The sequence below is a fragment of the Suillus plorans genome, assembly GCF_016647745.1.
Source record: "Suillus plorans strain S12 chromosome Unknown HD556scaffold_35, whole genome shotgun sequence".
In the NCBI taxonomy this organism is placed as follows: Eukaryota; Fungi; Basidiomycota; class Agaricomycetes; order Boletales; family Suillaceae; genus Suillus; species Suillus plorans.
Window position 1 is genome coordinate 142,164 of NW_024537419.1, and position 19,216 is coordinate 161,379.

The following is a 19,216-nucleotide window of genomic DNA, read 5'->3' on the forward strand; positions in this document are numbered from 1 at the left end:
ATATACTGGTTCCAATAGCTGGACAGGAAAGTCATGGCAGCCCCAATGGCAATAGCCAAAAATGGAGGCCTATTTAGGCCAAGAATTCACTGTGCTGAGAAGCTGAAGTGACCACTAGAGGTATGGTAAAAGCTGAGCTCGCCACTCCAAAAGTGTGAACATATATCCACCATGGCTATCCGGGATATGGTAGTCCTTACCTCCTGATGGTCGTATTGGACAGTGCAGTATATCAACCACTTCATCTCAAAATAACTACATAAATTCTCAATATGGTTCGTTTCCCAGTCTTGATTCAAGCCTTCTGAGTAATAGAGGGGGAGGATTTCAAACCACCGGATCCTTCTCCAATGAAAATACATGGGAGATAGGAGGTGGAGCCCTCCAAATGCCAAACCAGGCTAACTTAAATCAAAGCGGCACCACATGCAGTAAGAAATAATTGAGAGCAAATGTTCATATTGCAACACTAAACATCAAAGGATGCGCATCTCAACACCTAGGACATAGTAACATATCGAAATGGCCAGTGATACAACATGTAATGAGAGAGAGGAAGATCAGAATCCTTTGTCTACAAGAAACTCACCTGAACAATAAACACGAGGCCCAAATAGAAACCCTACACTCACAAAGAATGAGAGTGATAAACTTAAAAGACCCTATCTGCCCAGGCTCCTCAGCAGGAGTCACTTTTATCATAAACTGAGAACTCACCAATGCTGACAATGCCAAAACCTTCGAACTCATCCCAGGTAGAGCAATGGTACTTGAAATAAAATGGCATAATAATGACAACCTCACTATCTTAAATGTATATGCCCCAAACAATACCACCCAACACCCAGAATTCTGGGGGAAAATCAATGAAAAATAGCAAGAGAAAAACCTACCACACCCAGACTTCATGTTAGGCGACTTTAACCTGACTGTGAGGACCCTTTAGACAGAGCACCAGCAAAACTAGACAATGAAAATGCAATCAGCACACTGAGAGAACTGAGAAACCAACTAAATGTACAAGATACATGGAGAGAAACAATTCCATCAGAAAGACTGTTCACCTTCTATAGTAACACAAACTCACATTCAAGACTAGACCAAATCTATGTATCACCTCAACATGATCAAATCATATGCGACTGGCACTCCTACCACCGAATGGTCACAGTATGCTTCACGCCAACAAACACTCCATTTATAGGACCAGGACGGTGGTCCTGGCCAATAGGACTAATAAACAACCCAAACCTAATCAAAAAAATGAGTGACCTGGGTAAAACAGCACAGCAAAAAATAACGGAACAAACCACACAGAGAAACAAAGACTCGAACCCACAAAGAGTATGGGAAGACTTCAAAACACAAATATGTCAAGAAGCCCGCAAAACAGCTAAAGAACACCTCAACAAAAAAAGACAAGACACCAAAAAAACTGGAAGAAGACCTCAAGTCCATGCTAGAAAACCACGACATGGACACAAATGAGCTCACCAGACGCCACAAAGCCTGGCTTGAAAGTGAAATCAACCACCTAGAAAAAAAATCTACAACTCCACTCTCAAGCTAAATGGGCTGCAGAGGGAGAAACTATAAGCAAATATTGGTCAAAAATCAACAGCATCAAAAGACCTCGAGACATAATACACAAATTGAGAATACCAAACAAGAACCATTTTGCCACATGCTCCAACAAAATGGTGGATATTGCATGAAAATATCATGAAGATCTACAGAAAAGCAATCAGTCACCAGAAACAGAAGAGATAAGAAAAAGAACAATAGAACAAGTAAAGAGAGAAATACCACAACAACAAAAACTCGAGAACCCTCGCTCACCTTTACATAACCTCCTCAATGAACACCAAATATATGCCGCCCTCTATGCATCAAAAGCAGGTAGTGCAGCAGGGCTAGATGGAATCCCATATGAAGTATGGAAATGCCTAGATCAAAAGCACAAATTGGATTAACAAAAAAAAACCAAGCTTCAATGTAATCAAGACACTTACAATAATAATAAACAATATACAAATACACAGCATCGACAAACAAACAGAATTCTCCCTTGGATGGATGTGTCCGATCTATAAGAAAAAAGACCGAGTAGAGATAGAAAACTATCGCCCTATTACACTCCTAAATACAGACTACAAAATTTTCATGAAAGTGTTAGCAATGCAATTAGCAAAAGAGGTACACACCCTTGTCCACCCAGATCAGAGTGGGTTCATCCTGAAGAGATCAATCTTCAACCCAATACAACTAGCTAAAGTCATGATCGAATATGCCGATATAACAGAGGAAGACGGAGCCCTAATAGCACTCAATAAGGAGAAAGCATATGATAGAATCAACCATGCTTACCTCATAGAAACACTAGAGTTATTCAACCTCCCGCTGATGTTCATTAAAACAATAAAAGCACTATACAATAATGCTTACACAAAGGTCGCAATCAACGGAGTAATGAGCTCACCTTTCAAAGTGACAAAAGGCATTAGACAGGGCAACCCACTATCCTGCTCGCTATTTGACCTAGCAATAGAACCTTCAGCATGCACCTTGAGGAACTCAGAACACTTACAAGGTTACAACATCCCAAATATAACAAACAAAATAATAGTCAACATATACACTGACAACACAACAATATTCCTGAGCAAAGACAATAAGTACAGCGACTTAGAGAGAATTTTATCGAAATGGTGCCCAGCCTCTGGGGCTAAATTTGACCTAGAAAAAACAGAAATCTTACACATAGGATCAAAGACTCACCGAGAACAAGTTATCTCTACATGAAAATTAAATCAATGTAACCAACCACTCAAGAACAACATAAAAATCGCACCTGATGGACACCACATACGATCACTAGGTGCATGGATCGGGAATAAAACAGATGATGCAATGCCATGAAAACCCATCCTAAACAAAATAAACAATGCACTTAAAATCTGGAACAAAAGTCACCTGAACCTGGACGGCAAAAGATTAATAATACAGATGATAGTTGGCGGAATGACTCAGTTCCTCGCAAAAGCACAAGGGATGCCTAAACACATTGAGTCAGTGCTAATAAAAATCACCAGGAACTTCATCTGGAACGACACACGCTCCCCGCCTATAAACCTAGAACAACTATACCAAACAAAAGAAGCCGGAGGAATCAACCTACTAGACATTAAATCAAGAAATGAAGCAATAGAAATAACTTAGGTAAAATGATGCCTCAATATATCACCAACATGACCAACTTGGGCCTATGTAATAGACCTGTTAATAAGCAACTTGAAAATGAAAGACATTAATAACAGGAAGGGAGTCGACAATACCTTTCTCCAAAACTGGGACCCACCAACCAGAGGACCCAACTTGAGATCCCTTTAAAATAATAAAAACTGCCAAAAAACACAACATCATCTTCGCCATGATCAAGATATCTAAAAACATCAAAAAACAGCTTCCGGCATGGTACAACATAGGCGCCCCCCCAGAAAACATACCATAAAACTGAAAACAAATGCCTGCAAGAAACACATAACGTACAAAACATTAAAAACTTGATAAAATGTAGAAAAAAACTAACGCGCCTTAGAGGAGACCTGCTCCATATCCCATGAAAAACTTGCACATGCCCTAACTGCAAATGAGACAGAACTAAGGGATGCAAAAACCCCCACAACTGTGCACAAAGCCAGTGAAATCCTGAATAAGCTAGCCCCAAAATTTAACATGAAATCAAAACCAAAAAAAAGATGGTTTATCTTTAACTCACCACAGAAAAGAAAAGAATAATCAAGCTCATGAACACTGAATGAGAGAATTACTATTTGATCCAACAATTACAATAAGATCTAATATAACCGAAGGTTTCAGAATTTTCACGAAACCAGAACATATATCACTTACCCCAGCACACAGACTGCAAGCACCAATAAGAGGCTTAAATCTGGTACAAGACAAACTAACAATCTATACTGATGGTTCATGCATCAAGAATAGGGAAAATGATGCACATTGTGGAAGCGGAATATGGGCAAATGAAGATCACCCAAACAACTGAGCCATTAAGATCCCAGGCAAGAGACAATCAAACCAAATTGCCAAAATAACAGCAATCCTCATAGCGCTACAACAAACTGCACCATATATCCCTATAACTTTCATTACAGACTCTAAATATGCAATAGAAGGCCTAACTAAACACCTACCAGAATGGGAAAACAGAGGATGGATAGATGTCAAAAATAGTGAATACCTAAAGGCAACTGCATACCACCTGAGAAAAAGATCAGCACAAACATCATTTATATGGGTCAAAGGGCATAACGGCCACCATAGTAATGAACAAGCAGACCATTTAGCAAATGAAGGAGTGAACAACCCAGATGAAGATATGATTGACCTCTCAATACCAGACGAATTCAACCTACAAGGTGCAGCACTGTCAGAGATCATGCAAGCAATAGCATATAAAGGAATATAAACAAAAATCAAAACAAAACCGAGAAGGAAGACCACAAACAACCTTGATATCACAAGATATGCAATACAAACCTTAACTGGACACCTGGAAGAAGATATAACAATCTGGAAGGAGTGCAGAAACAAAGACTTCCCACACAAAATACAGCAATTCCTCTACAAAGTGATACATGGAGCATACTGCATCGGAGAATACTGGTCAAACATCCCCACCTATGAACATCAAGTGAAATGCTCACACTGCCAAGCAGAAACCGAAACTCTTGAACATATCATGATAGAATGCCCAAACAACACACACACCATGATATGGAACCTAGCAAGCAACCTCTGGCCTGCGAAATATGGTGAATGGCCCCAAGTAACAATAGGGACCATAATGGGCTGCGGAAACATCAATACAATTCCACTAAACAGACAAACCAAAGAAAACCCAGCAGAGCAACAAAATAATAAACAAAAAGGAATAACAAGACTCTTAAGGATCTTAATATCTGAATTGGTGTGGGTACAACAATTCAGATGATATATCCTAAACAATGTGTTGGGTCTTGCAGAACCTAGCTGCTATTCAACCCTAAAGGGTTTCTGGACCAGGCTCAAGGCTCAGAGGAGAGGAAATATCATAAAAACTTGCTGAATACTCAGACTCATAGTAGAACTGGTAAAAAGATAACTTTCTTTATGTAAGCTAAGGTGCAAACATACTACTAGGTAAAACAGTCTCTGCAAGGCTAGCCAGGAATCATTCCCTACATCGGCTCACCTAATCTGAGTTCTGAGATGCAACAGAACAATAAACAGAGTACAACACTCTGAGCAATCAACAACCAAAAGATGGATAACAATGATAAATAAGAGACTACAAACCGATAGAATCACTGCAAAAACAATCATACGCAAAGAAAAATACAAAAACCTAGTCACCTCCACTTGGTCTGACGTAATCACAACAAAAACTAGGTCATCACCCTTGAGGTTTTAGTAAATATCATACCACCCAGGCCCTCTACAAACAAGGCCCCCAGGTAATCATAGAGTCCCACACACTCGCCATATAGTAGGAGCGCATCAGTGCATTTTCCCTCGGAACGGTGTTCCTAGAACACTGCTATAGCACGTACTTGTAGAGCTAGACTTAGTCAGTTGCTACAAATATACATCGCTTGTCCAAAAAACAAAAAGAAAAGACATACATTAGACTATCATGATTCTAGGACTTAGTGAAATTTGGGCTATCTATAGCACATGACACTGTATTGAGACATCTAGGACTTACAAAAATTTTGCCAACAGCACATGACATTGTGTTGATGTTCCAGAACTTAATGAAATTTTGTTGGCCAATAATCTTACAGGAATGCATCATATAACAGTACATGTTTATCTAATAGGAATGGAAAGCCAAAGGTATGCAATATATATAGACAGGAGAAAAGGTGTGTCCCAAATAGGAACAGAAAACCAATGGTGTATGATATATCTAGAGAAGAGAATATATTTAAATAAGAGAAGGCATGGTTCCAATATGATGGCTAAGGAACAGAACACTTAGCATGCTACTTCTTGGGAAATTGATACTAAGAAGCATAGAAGCATTGGAGGAATTAAAGTACATCCTGAATAGAATAGCTGGCAATACAAAGAAGCATGTATGCATACTGACTAAGAAGCTGTTTTTTAGCCTTGGCATTAGTATTGATACAGAGAAATGTGTATGCATACTATTGTTGGAGCTGGAGATCCTCACCAAGTATCAAAAACTATCCTGTTACTATCTCTTGGGTTTGTATTGATAATTATAACAGTATACCATCAGGGGTATAGGAGTCTCCAGATCTAAACCCACACCTCTACCCTCAAGTACCCTTACCCCAGGGGTTACTCATACCCATGTCCATCCCTACCTTCATTTCTGTTTGTATTTGCCTTTAGGCTTTTACTATCTGAATATCACCAAAGTTCTCAGGAAGCAATCTCACATACCACTTTATGTCTGTAAGACCTGCATCTGAAAATTCTCATTCACATAGTACTAAGGACCCTTGGATGAGCAAATAATCAAGCACAATGCGGCTGAGGATGGGAAACTTGTTAGTTATATGATCATTCACCTCTACAGTACGCATTTCTATGTCTTTTATGTGTCTTATTGTGCCTTCATGCTCATAGCATTATTCCTGACACTTTACTTACTATTTACATGACTTCCTGACCTCCCTAGGTCGTCCCTAGGTCGAGTTATTACTTACTCTTTGATTGTGGCTTGTCTGTTTACATTTGTTTACCATACGTCGCCCATATCTCAGAGTCCAGTGCTCCCTGCCTCTTTGGCAACTTACTCTGGACTCTAGGTACTGTACAACTTTACTACACCATTCAATAGATTGGCAACTTACTCTGGACTCTAGTCTGATCTCTTCTGGCCTCTCAGTAGCCTCTAGAAGCGGCCCACTTCACTCTCATCTTAACAAAACTAGGATGTATTTATCTGATTAGTGTTGAATGTGAATGTCACAGGAATCTTTGAGTGTTCCATCTGCATTGACTGCACATTAGTCATCCATAGTGCAAATTCACAATGCTTAACTCTAGTATTCACCACTCAGTAGTAGCTATGCCCAGGTGTATCAGCCACAAGCTAGCTTAATATATTACAACTGTGCAGTACCTAGTACTAATTTATCCTTTAACTTTGCTAATCATATATTCTCACTTCATAGCTTATTCTCTCCATCCTCATTAGCCAGCTACCTCTGTCCTCATCACCCAGCTACCTCTGTCCTGATTATCTGAGCAAAACCATCAGTGACAACATATCACCACAGATGGTGGCTGAAATAGCCACCTTCTTACCCATCTCATCACTCATGAGTCGTGACAATGAAGTCTGCAAATGGTAGGATATAATATTAGAGATTCAGATATGTAGCTCATTATGCGCTGTTATCATCTTATTGTTAAGTCAATTGTTTTCAGATAAATTCAAACATTCACATTACTCGATGTCTCTCTTCCAGCTTGTCTCATCCTCCTCCTTGCCTTCTTCCTGTAGAAGTCTAGAGAAGACTCAGCAGGAGTTAATAGAACAACACTATATTAATATGTACCTAGAGAAGACTAGGTAATGTTACATGTCAATGAATGTGTCAAGTACACGATACAAGATACTCACCTCAGTGGGAGTTAATAGAATAATGCTAAGGTGGGAAAAGGTGTGAAGCAAGTACATATGGGTCTATGGAGAATCTGTGGCTGAGTGGTGATGGTGCTGTATAGTACATAGCAAGAAGGAAGAGAAATGATATATCAAGAATGTGTAATCAAGATGCTTATGTCAACACACCCCCTCACCAAGACACCAGGTGCAGGCCAGGCAAGTGCCTCTCGAAGAGGGGACATGCAAGTGCTTTGGTAAAAATGTCTGTGGTGTTCATGTGAGATTAAGTAAGAACATCCCTTTTTCGATATGCTCGCAGATAAAGAGGTAATAAATATCAATGTGTTTCGACTGGATGTGGTTGCGAGCTTCAGTGGAGAGAGAGATAGCTCCTGTATTGTCCATGTGGATCAGGATGGGGAAGCTGAGTGGTATGTGGAGTTGAGTGAGAAGAGACTTCAGCCAGAGTCCTTCCTGAATAATGTGCATAACAGCCATGTATTCCACCTCCGTGGACGAGAGTGCGTGGGTGGTCTGCATTTTGGACACATGCACAATGACTCCTCCAGCAAAGAACCAGACATAGCCAGAAATGGACAGTCAATTATCCAGAGAGCTCGCCCAGTCAGCATCACAATAAGCGTGCAGACCTTCATTCATCTGGGCACTCCCATAATGGAGATGAAGATTCTGAGTCCCATAGAGGTAGCGAAGAAGACGTTTGGCGGCAGTGAAATGCATGAGTGAGGGATTTGAGTTGTGCTGAGCAAGGGAATTGACTGCATAGGATATGTCAGGGCGGGTACACACTGCGAGGTATAAGAGTTCCCTGATGAGTTCCTCAAAGCCCTTTGGCTGTCTCATGTACAACTCTTCTTTCAACACTCCCCACAAGAACACCTGTTTGGTGTCAAACACATCAAGGTTCTAGCCGTATTTGCAGGTGAGTGCTGCCATAAGTTGCAGGGAGGCAGTTTTAATGATGGGGGCAAAAGTGGTGCCATAGTCGACTCCGGGAATTTGGGAGAAACCTTGTAAATTGGTCCTCCCTTATCATCCTCCTTAAATTCCAAAACCCATTGGTTCCCAATTGCCTGTTGTCCCTTAGGCAGCGCAGTGACCCTGTAGACCTTCATCTCAGACATGATCCCAAGCTCCTTCTTCATTGCCGTGAGCCAGTGCTCATGATCCGGACATAGCATCGCTTCCTTGTAAGTAGCCAGAGGAATCTTCATGTCGTAATCTGCGCTCAATGGATTCCATTTGCAATCACTGTGAATTGTAATGTTTGCCTGCTCCTCAATGACAATGTTTGCGAATACTTCAGGCACATCAGTATTGGGTTCTATATCTTCCAGGTTGCTTGGGAGAGCCTTGTCTGTCAATAGAGCATCTGCCACTGCAGGCACCCCCTCGCTCGAGGAAGCCACCACACAATGCTGATATACATTGTGAAGGGCCTCAAGCCAGGCACGAGATGCAGTGATATCATCCTGAAATGTGTGACCGGCGTCTGTGAGCATGCGCATATGAGTTGACCTGCGAATGAGGGGAGGAGAGGAAGGAGCATGAGGAGAACTAACGGCGACAGTGAGAGTGGGGAGTGGACTGGAGGTGGGCTGATCACCATCAGAGTCAGAGTCAGAGTCAGATTGAAAAAGAGAGATACTGGGCATATTCTCATCAAAAATGACATCCTGGGCAACAAAGAATGTCCCAGTGTGATGGTCACAAAGGTGATACACTTTTGTCCCCTCAGGGTAACCAACAAAGTAGCATGATGGGGGTGGGGCCCTAGCTTAGACTGTAACTCTGATAGGATGCAGGCAAAACAGCATGCCCTGAAGACGCAGAGATGGGAAAGGTCAGGCTGACAGCTATTGATGAGCTCGAAGGGTGCGGTGCCTGTGACCGGGAGGCACTGGATTTGGACCTGTTCCACAGGTAATATGCAGTTAGCACTGCCTCACCCCACATGTTTGTTGGAAGATGGGCAGTCTCCAGCATTGCAAACATTCGGCCCTCCAAAGTGCGAATGGCACACTCTGCTTTCCTGTTTTGTTGGTGAGCATAAGGTGCTAAGAGTTGCCATTCTATGCCAGCGTCCTGCAAGGCACATGTGAAGTCATTACCAATGAACTCCCCCCTCCATTATCAGACCTAAAAGCCTTCACAGTGCATCCAACATGACTCTCCCAACGAGCACAGATTATCTGTCATGCCTCCAAAGCCTGATCTTTGCTGCCAAGGAGCTGATTCAGATGTTGAGGGAATTGGTGTGGTCATTGAGAAAGATAATAAAGTGGAGTTTGCCATGAGGTGTGATGACTGGGAAGGTCACAGGTCAGAATGGATGAGATCGAGCATTTGCTTTGCTCTTGGTTCAGTGGAAGGAAGGTACAGCCAATGAGGATGTTTGGCGATAATGCAGGACTCACAATGCTGCAGAGGCATGGTGTGTGTGACTGTGACATCTTTGGCTATAAGAGGAAGTTGCTTGACAGCATCACCACCTGGGTGGCCCATGCACGCATGCCAAAGATCCCATGTGATGGGAACATGCGCAAACACTGAGAGCTCCTGAGGCAATGAAGGAGAGGCGTCTTCTGGACAAACAAACCATAAGTCAAGGAAGACTAACTTCCCAGTCATGGGAATCTCCCCGATAGGTGTTCCCCAGAAGGTAAGTTGACAGTGTGCGGCAGCAGATAAGAAGCTGACCACCCAGCCTTTCTCCACCATATAACTGACAGATAGGAGGTTGATCATGGCACCAGGAGCATGGAGACAATTGGTAAGGCACAGGTGATGTGTCTTGCCTCTGATCATGAGATCTGCGACCCGAAGTTGGAAGATGTCTGTAATTCGCCATCTTCACAGTTATGTGAGAGTCGTCCGCATAAGTCCAGAAGAACTCACAGCCAGTGATTAAGGTGGAGGTCGTGCCAGAGTCAAGGATTGTGGACATCGACTGACTTATGATACAGGCCATGTCATCTGCGTCCAGCAAGGAATCATTGTGAACCTCCTCAATAACAGTGCATGCCAAATCCGAGGTAGGCTGAGTGGATGGGGAAGACATGTTGGTGTTTGCAGGGGATGTCGACACATTTGGTGTGGCAGCAGCAGTGATCTTCTTGAAAGGCCTTTTGGTGCAAGCATTGTGTTAAGAACATGCTCAAAGGTTCGGATCCAAAGGGCTCGGCTTAAGCTTGTACACTGCGCCCCTTACCCAAGTACATGCCCTCAACTTCCAAAGGCTATAGGATGTCATCCAAAGCACAGGAATTACGGCGGACATTCGGAAACAAGATAGAAGACTAATCCAGACAATGTCCAAACTAGAAAGGAACAGCGGAAGACTACCGAAGGGAGAGGCAGAGGTGTTTAAGTCAATAGGAATCAATCCTAAGACTATCGGAAGACAATGAGAGGAGAAACTCAAGTTGGACGGAAGCAGGAATGAGCAGAATCTAATATGATATTCGAACTGAGGATGTACAGAGAATTTACAGGGTTTTTATACTACAGAAACATAACGGAAGTTCAGTCAGTGCAGTGCAAGGCTATGTACAAAGCATGTGGAAAGCTTATCAATAGTATAATGAACATAACAGAATGAAGTCAGAAATGAAACAAGGTCTGGATAAATGAATATAGTTGGATATGTAAATAACCAGAGGACCAGTAAAAGGAACTAACCAAAACAGGACATACGAAATGAGAAGGAAAACGGAAGTAAGAAGCGGGTCGGATCTGGACATCCAGAAATGAGTGTGTGATTGGTCTGGGTCTGGAATGCAGGATATAACACATTGCCTCCTTTTTCTTCTATTCCTTCACCCGGTTGAAAACAGTGCTCACAGTCATGAGTTAGTGACCGTGGCAAGCCTGCGCAGGCCGAGTTGTTGCATGCGACTCCCTTAGGATTTGACTTGTGCATGCAGATCCTGGTTCTATGATTTGCCTTTGAGTCTGACACGGTGTTAGCATACTCAGAACCAGGCCCTAAGAACTTGTCTTCCCCTCAGATCCTGTTGGCTTCTTCCGAGAGGTGGGATGTGACAGTCATAAATGTCATTGCTGGAGCTGCAACTGTTGTGCTGGTGGAACTCGCTGCAAGAAGGGAGGAGGAGCTGTATAATGCTATGGTCATGCATTTAAAGATCATCCATTCTGGGGTTTGCAGCAGTCCCTGCAGAAGAAGAAAGACTGCTTCTCCATCAGTGAAGGTAATTACCATTTTGGCAAACCATCGTCTCACATGTTCAAAGACACTGATATAGTGTGATACATCATCCACATCTTTGAGCTTTTCAGTGAAGAGCTGTGCTCATAACTCAAATTGAGAACTCATGTCTAGGTGTCCAAAATTCATGGCAAGGATGTCCCATTGCTCTTGAGCAGTGGACGACTCGTCCAGGAGTCCTTGGATGACGGCCGAAAGTTTTCTGCAAATAATTCCTTTCATTTGCACATCCTCTTTGATCCACTTGATCATGGCTTGCTTTTCTGCTGCAGTGGGATTTCTGGCTGCAGTGGGAGAGGGCATTTTTGATGCATATTCTGCAAAATTGTTGGGTTTGGTACCCTATGCTAACCAAGTGGCAGGGTCATTCATCTAACTTCGCGCATAATGCGCTCCGCTCTATTTGCCTTCGAGTTTTCTATGATAGTAGCTCGAAGTCTTTGCGTCAATTCCCTGCCTTTTGAAAGACTATTCCGGACAACGCTATCATCCTGATTGCAACAATCATGAATATACAGGTAGTACTAGTATGCTCACAGTAATCAACTGATTTTCCCCAAGGTTCGAAATGTTCTCGACATCTATTCCAGGCATGGTCAAGCAAACACAAAGCAAACAAACATTATAGATTCGGAGATCATCTACAAGAAAATCGCTGGCCTATTCAAATGTGTTAGCGATGACAAGTATCATGGTCTGAAGCTCCACAAGATGCTTCAGTCTTGGGCACAGACCGGCATGTAAGTCTGTTTGATTTGTCTTACTAGTACTAGTACTATTATTGACCATCACATAGGAACGATGTCACTATGAGCAATGAAGACAGTGATGGCGGTTCTGAATGGGAGGTTGATCTTGATTAGTTGTACTACTATTATCTTTAGCCCTGCTTTTCACTTTACTTCGCATAGTAGTACTATGACCATTTTTGCAGTGTCCATGTCTAATTGAATTGTGTTTGTTTCTCACTAGTACGGTCCAAGTGTGATTGAGTCAGTGGTGATAGTATTCTATCATGTGAGATAGTGTACTTGAACCCATACATTGCTATATAACATTGTACAGCATGGTCGTGTTGTGCAGCTGCCTAGTGCTGTGCAGTGCTACCCGCACTGTGCCATATTGGGTAACCGGGTCCAGTCACGCAGTGTGACACACACACTGTGTAGCATTGTGACTCGGCTGTGCATGGGGGGACTTTGCTGTGAACCCTGAGTGGCTGTACGGCACTGTGCGGCACTGCACAGTGCCGTACAGCCACTCAGGGTTTTGCTGATGCGCCTAGCGCTGTTCGGAACTGAGAAGATAGCGGTAATATGTATTAAGGGTCCATAATGCAAGTGGCGAAACATACGCGATATCACCTTCGGAAATATAATCAGTCTAACGTGAATGAGTTAAAATACGCACCAATGGACAAGCGGAGGACATGGATAGGACGGAGGAAGGATGCATGACAGAACCAACAAAAAGCGGATGCGAACCGAAGCGCATGCGTGAGCCATGGCCGTTGGCTGACGATAGGAAGGATGCGCGCCATGGTAGTGATAGCGCGCGCTGCGCTAGGACCAGAGGAACACTGCAAAAATAGCCTCTACAAGGCTACAAGGACTACAAGGACTACAACGCGATGTGGCAACTTGATGGAATTTGACCTTCGACATGTTGAATTATGCCCTTAAGCATCGAGGAGACGTGGATGCTGTTACCCAACAGCAGGACTTGGGTTTGCGGAAGTTTGAGTTGGAGGATCATGAGTGGGTTATATTAGAACAGCTGTGAGATGTACTTAAGGTTAGTGCATTCCTGTTTTGTCACAACTGCGTGCTGACATTGTTTATTTGTATCTGTTAGATTCTAAAGGACGCAACACTGTACTTTTCACGCACAACACCCAACCTTGTGACAGTGATCCCAGCAATGGATCACGTCAACAATATGCTAATGTCATACTCCCGCAACAAAATATACATGCCCTTGATTCATTCAGCAGTTCAGCTGGCCAAGAACACCCTCAACCGCTATTACGAGCTCACCGACAAGTCTCTGACATATTGAATCTCAATGGGTATGTACTGTTCAATCTCGGTCTTCGAAAAATTACTAACATTTATATAACTCTAGTCTTACATCCACAGCACAAACTAACATACTTCAAGGCTGCGCGATGGGAAGATGACTGGATCAAAACCGTGGAGAGACTTGTGCATGACAAATTCGAATGTTCGTACTTGGCAATCGTCGACGACTCCGATGTGGGATGTGAGGACAATATCTTGGAGTCAAATGACAATGTGCAAACGGTATGTTTTGTTTGATTTTTATTTGGTATCTGTATCAAATAATTCTTAGAGCAGCAATATCTTTGACAACCTCCCAGTGCTTGCACCCCCAAAATCTGTTAACTCAAGCTCCGAACTTGACCAGTACCTCAATATGGATGTGGAACATGTCCCTAACCCTATCGCTTGGTGGTATGAATGTCGGAAGTCTTTCCCCCGACTTTCACACATGGCTATTGACTACCTGACCATCCCTGGTATGTAACTAGCTTTTTTGACACGCTGTAACTTTACATTTGCCCACAGCAACATCTGTTGATGTCGAACGGCTGTTCAGTCGTGGACGTCTCATCCTGTCGCACATCAGAAGTCGTCTATCGGTGCAGTCAACACACGTGCTTCTTTGTCTTGGCCTATGGAGTGAGTTTGGCCTCGTCGAGTCTGAGGACATGATTCAGGTATCAAAGCTCCCAGATGTTATGGGGGAAGACGAAGCCATGGATGATGGATGGGACAGTATTCATAGTACAACTGACACTATTACATTTGTTATTTCATAGGTATAATTCATAGATACCCACAGGTATACCCTCCACGGGTCATACCACAGGTCTGTTTTGCAGATACCCATTGCAAAACCCGTACCCGCAGTTGGGGTATGGGTATATCTGCGGGTACGGGTACGGGTTTCACTGCTGATACCCGGGGGTATACCCATGCAGTTGCCTAGGAATATGGTGGAACTACTCGATAACATTGTGGGGTGTACACAGTGTAGGTTATGTCATTCATCTACTGGATGACATAGATATCATTTGATTTTTGTTCTATCTACCTACTAATCATTGGTTTCATTTGCCTACTCATTTTTGTACTCAGGCTGCGGCTCAGGTCAGGCCAGGCCAGGGCCAAGCCATTGTCAAGGGCTTTGGCTCGGCTTGTGATTTCTGAAAACCTAAGCTGTCTGAAGCCAGGGCAGCCAAGCTGGGCCAGAACATCACTACTGCCAACAAAGAAGACTCCACACATGAGTTGATTGATGCCAAAAAGGCAACAGGTTGAGAGTCCAGGAGAGAAATGTGATAATGACTTGTGATGATGTTTTGATGAATGGACGGTAGCATGGTTGGAGAAGCTCAGGGAGTCATTTGAAGAGAATGCAAGAGAGGCAGTAGTGGACCAAGACTGAGTGGGAGTACCCTCCCTGCTGTGATTGTGGTTGGAATGAAGCTAAAGACAAAGAACACATCAGTCCCCCATCCAGAGTTGAGTCTACATGTGCAACATACCTAAAAGAAACATCATAGCTTACAAGGATTAGGTCTGATGATGACTACAAGATATTATCAGTGCAGATCATTGCATGGTTGTTGAGATGAGGGTTGATACTGCTATTAGACACAAAGCCGCTGGCTCCGGCTTTTCAACAACCCAAGCCAAGCCATGGGCCATGACTTTGGCCTGGTTCAGCTTGGCCTAATTAGGCCTGGCTTTGGCCGGCTCACGGCCTAAAGCCAGGCCATGCACATCACTACCTGCAATTGTTTCAGGGTCAGCAAATTCAGGAAGTCAGGTGGGTGTTCCTATGCTCTTGCTGCCAAGTTGCCAACTTACATATGAGCCCTCTTTCCAGGTCCATACTGGGCTACTGTGATCTACACAGCCCAGTAAGTGTCAGGTATCATATGTCTTGTTTGCACACTATTTGTTGTTGTCATGCACTCTAACTAATTCAACATTAGCACAGTAGAGAGTTTGGCCCCACCAGCTCATTGGACACTTGCAACTATCTTGATCTTGATGCAATGAGTGAATATTAATCAAGCTTTGAATATGGCACATTGTTTCAAGAGTGAGTCACTTCTATCTGATGAGTCATTTGTACATACCAATGCTTTGTTTGAGTCTGCTGGTCTTTTTGACGTCTTTCAATGGTGGTACTTATTTTTGTTTAATTATGATGTAATTGATATTCGTGTATCTTGATGTTGACTGAATTCAAGATAATTTATGATAATGAATGGAAAATCAATGGAATTCCAGCCACAGTTGAATAATCTCATTTACTTTTATTTCAGCAGAATTCCATGGAATTCCCTGGAATTACCTTGATTTCGTGTCCCTGATGAATATGGTGGGGAGAAAGAAGGGCAGAGAGAAAGAAGGGTGGGACAACAGAAATTTGGCCCCAACAATTTATGTTGCTTTGGGGGTGCCGTGCGGCATGACCTTCATAGCTTGCACAAGTTGCAATGACATAATGGATGGACTTCACAAAACAAAGGTTGCACTCAGTGATGCAAAAAAAAAAGTTTGTGTTTGTGATGTGCAATTTGCACTTTGCGATACGGAATTTGTGCCCTTACATAGCTTGATACGAAGATGTTATGCAATATGAACTTTGCAAAGGTAATAAATGACGAAAAGCTCAGGAAGGAGCACACCCTGACACAGTATTAATACGGTAATTCATGTCTCGACACATACAGTCCTCTCCCATCATAACCAGTCCTTAGTGGGGTTCAGAACTGGTTCGGTGGGTTCAGAACCGGACAACGGCAACTTTAAGCACGAGTGTCCGGCTTTCCATAATCATAGAGTGCGGTGGTCCTGTGTGATGTTGGCTATTTAGCGGATAAGGCTCGAAGGCAACGGCACAAAGAGAGGAGAGAGTTCGAACATAAGTGACAGGATCAAAGTCTCCAATTTGGGGGTTCAAACAACTCTGCTCTAATACTACGACTATGTGCGATACTTAAGGTCTACTGAACGGCCGATGTTGTGCAGTATCTAAACGGGAAGGATAGGAAACAATGCGGGTAATGCAGGGCTCGGCCGACACAAGCCAGATAACTATGAAACCGGTAAGTAGAAGGGAGAATGGAGTCAGACAGAAACAATATCAACTAGGAACAGATAACCGGGAGCTGAAGTAGGGCGTAACCGTTACATCTCTCCCTCCAGGGAGACGTCTGTCTCCCTTGACTCTTTTGGTGGTGGGATATCAGTCCTCAGTGGCCATGGTCTCTTCGATGACTGGGCCAGAAGATGTACCCACGACGGGGTATGTAGTGGGCAGGTTGGTCTCCTTCCGAATCCTCCCCAATCCCTTCTTTTGTAACTTCTGCGCCTGCTTGCGCCCAAAGTTCTTCTCCTTTCGCTGTCCTGCCCGACGCATCTCCATCTTCTCTCGCTGATGGGTGGCACTCAATGCCGTGTGCCAGACCATCTTCTCCATTTGTGCCATGCGAGTGGAGGAAACAGTGGTATCGTCTTTATTGTCGTCCCCAATGATATCCAATGCCTCAATTGAGGAGCCGGCGCTAACGACGGTGCCGTGCTCGTCTAAGTACGAGGCTGATGAGTGCAGGCCCTCGCTGTTGAAGGCCTGCGCAAAGAACTCGTACCCCAGAGGGCCGGGGGGACGGGAGCGAGGTCCTTTGTTACGAAGGATGTGAGAGTAGGCTACGAACAGTTTGAGCTGGTCGCATGTGATGAGGTGGGCCTCGTCGGGGTTTTCAGGGTTGCGAATGAGAACATCGTGTCCGTGCCCCACAAAGTACAGCAAGTCTCCCTCATCTTGGGGGACAGTCATGGTGAATAGCGATAGCTCGGTCTCTTCGGACCACGAGAAGGATGGTGAGAGTGCTGATGATGGGATGAAGGACGAGGTGGGTTGTTCTGGTGGTGTAGGGACGGGTACTGACTTTATATTATTTCCTCCTAGTGACATGACCCCAATATAACTTGTCAGGTCGTCGCCAGGTGGAGTCCCTTGCCCCTCTGTCAACTCAGAGATATTAGCGTAGCCGAAGGAGTCCAGGTACTCGCCTAAGGCATCCAAATGGCACACTTGCCCGTATGGCAACCAGGTGATGTCCCCGGCTTGCCACTTTACCTCGAACGTGGTGTTCTGCCCTGCCCCATGGTGCGAGAGGACGCGATCCACTAACCATTCACCCTCTCGCTTGTTATCCAGGTCCACCACCTGCGTGTCCAGGCGTCCAGGGAAGAGTTGGTTGTCGTTTGGAATGTGGATGCGAAGGAGGGAGGGGTGGAAGATGGGGTGTATTCTGCGTTGTCGTAAACGACTAGGTAAGTCCGCCAGGAAAGAGTTATTACCGTAGCTTTTGATAAGCTGGTAGGGTCCTATATATTTGGGCATCAGTTTGCATGCCGAGCCCTTGGGCAGAGACAAGTTCTTTGTCGAAATGTAAGCCAAGTCTCCTTCCTTAAACGGACATGGTTGACATCGTTTGTTTGCGTAGTGCGTTTGTTTCACACGCACATGTAGGATAGAGTCATGTGCTGACATAGCTGCCTGCTTCATCTTCTGCAGGTACATGCGCACGCTGGGATACTTGTCCCTCGTCGGGTTGTCCCAAACCATGGCGCGGGGAGTTTGCCCATAGTTTGCCTTGAAAGGTGAGGTCAGTGTTGACTCTGAGCTCGCTGAATTGATAGCGAATTCTATCACAGGAAGCTTCGACACCCAGTCCACCTGTCTGGCGCCGATTATGGACCTCAGCATTTGTCCCAATGTCCGGTTGGCTCGCTTGGTCGCGCCATCCGACTCTGGATGGTATGCGCTCGACATCTGTTGGTTGACCCCGATTAGTTTATTGAGGTCAGTCCAGAATGCACTCGTGAAGAGGACGTCTCGGTCGCTGATGATAGATCTAGGAAGTCCGTGCAGTTTATATACTTCTGCGAAGACTAGCTCGGCCACCTCCCGCGCCTTATAGTTGACTCGGCTGGGCACCAGGTGCACCATCGAGGTGAGTCTGTCAATTATGACAGTTATTGTGTCGTACTCACCGTCCCGGTCTTTAGACATTGGCAATGGCCCTATGAAGTCGATTCCGATGGACTCCCAGGGTTTTGTGGGGACCGGCAAGGTGTGTAACAGCCCGTACGGTTTATGATTGGCTGGCTTACTTCTTTTGCAGGTCATGCAGGATGTGCAGTAGGATGTTACATCTGCTGCCATTGTCTTCCACCAGACGTGGTCTCTTAGGTAGGTTAGTGTCTTTTGTG

General features: G+C 44.1%; 3 protein-coding genes across 3 annotated transcripts; all 3 read right to left on the reverse strand.

Moving 5' to 3' along the window:
- Positions 1 to 9,905: 9,905 nt before the first annotated feature.
- Positions 9,906 to 10,730, reverse strand: HD556DRAFT_1444287 (uncharacterized protein; the record flags this gene model as incomplete). Its single annotated transcript, XM_041306758.1, has 3 exons — positions 9,906 to 9,976; positions 10,087 to 10,506; positions 10,568 to 10,730. The coding sequence occupies 3 exons, from the start codon at positions 10,728 to 10,730 to the stop codon at positions 9,906 to 9,908; spliced, it is 654 nt and encodes a 217-aa protein (XP_041159186.1).
- A 1,251-nt stretch (positions 10,731 to 11,981) lies between these two features.
- HD556DRAFT_1309156 (uncharacterized protein) lies at positions 11,982 to 12,491 on the reverse strand (the record flags this gene model as incomplete). Its single annotated transcript, XM_041300241.1, has 3 exons — positions 11,982 to 12,239; positions 12,275 to 12,388; positions 12,435 to 12,491. 3 exons carry the CDS (start codon positions 12,489 to 12,491, stop codon positions 11,982 to 11,984), a joined length of 429 nt encoding a protein of 142 aa, XP_041159187.1.
- A 4,692-nt stretch (positions 12,492 to 17,183) lies between these two features.
- Positions 17,184 to 17,774, reverse strand: HD556DRAFT_1309157 (uncharacterized protein; the record flags this gene model as incomplete). The annotated part of the gene is made up of 1 exon (XM_041300242.1): positions 17,184 to 17,774. One exon carries the CDS (start codon positions 17,772 to 17,774, stop codon positions 17,184 to 17,186), a length of 591 nt encoding a protein of 196 aa, XP_041159188.1.
- Positions 17,775 to 19,216: the final 1,442 nt, after the last annotated feature.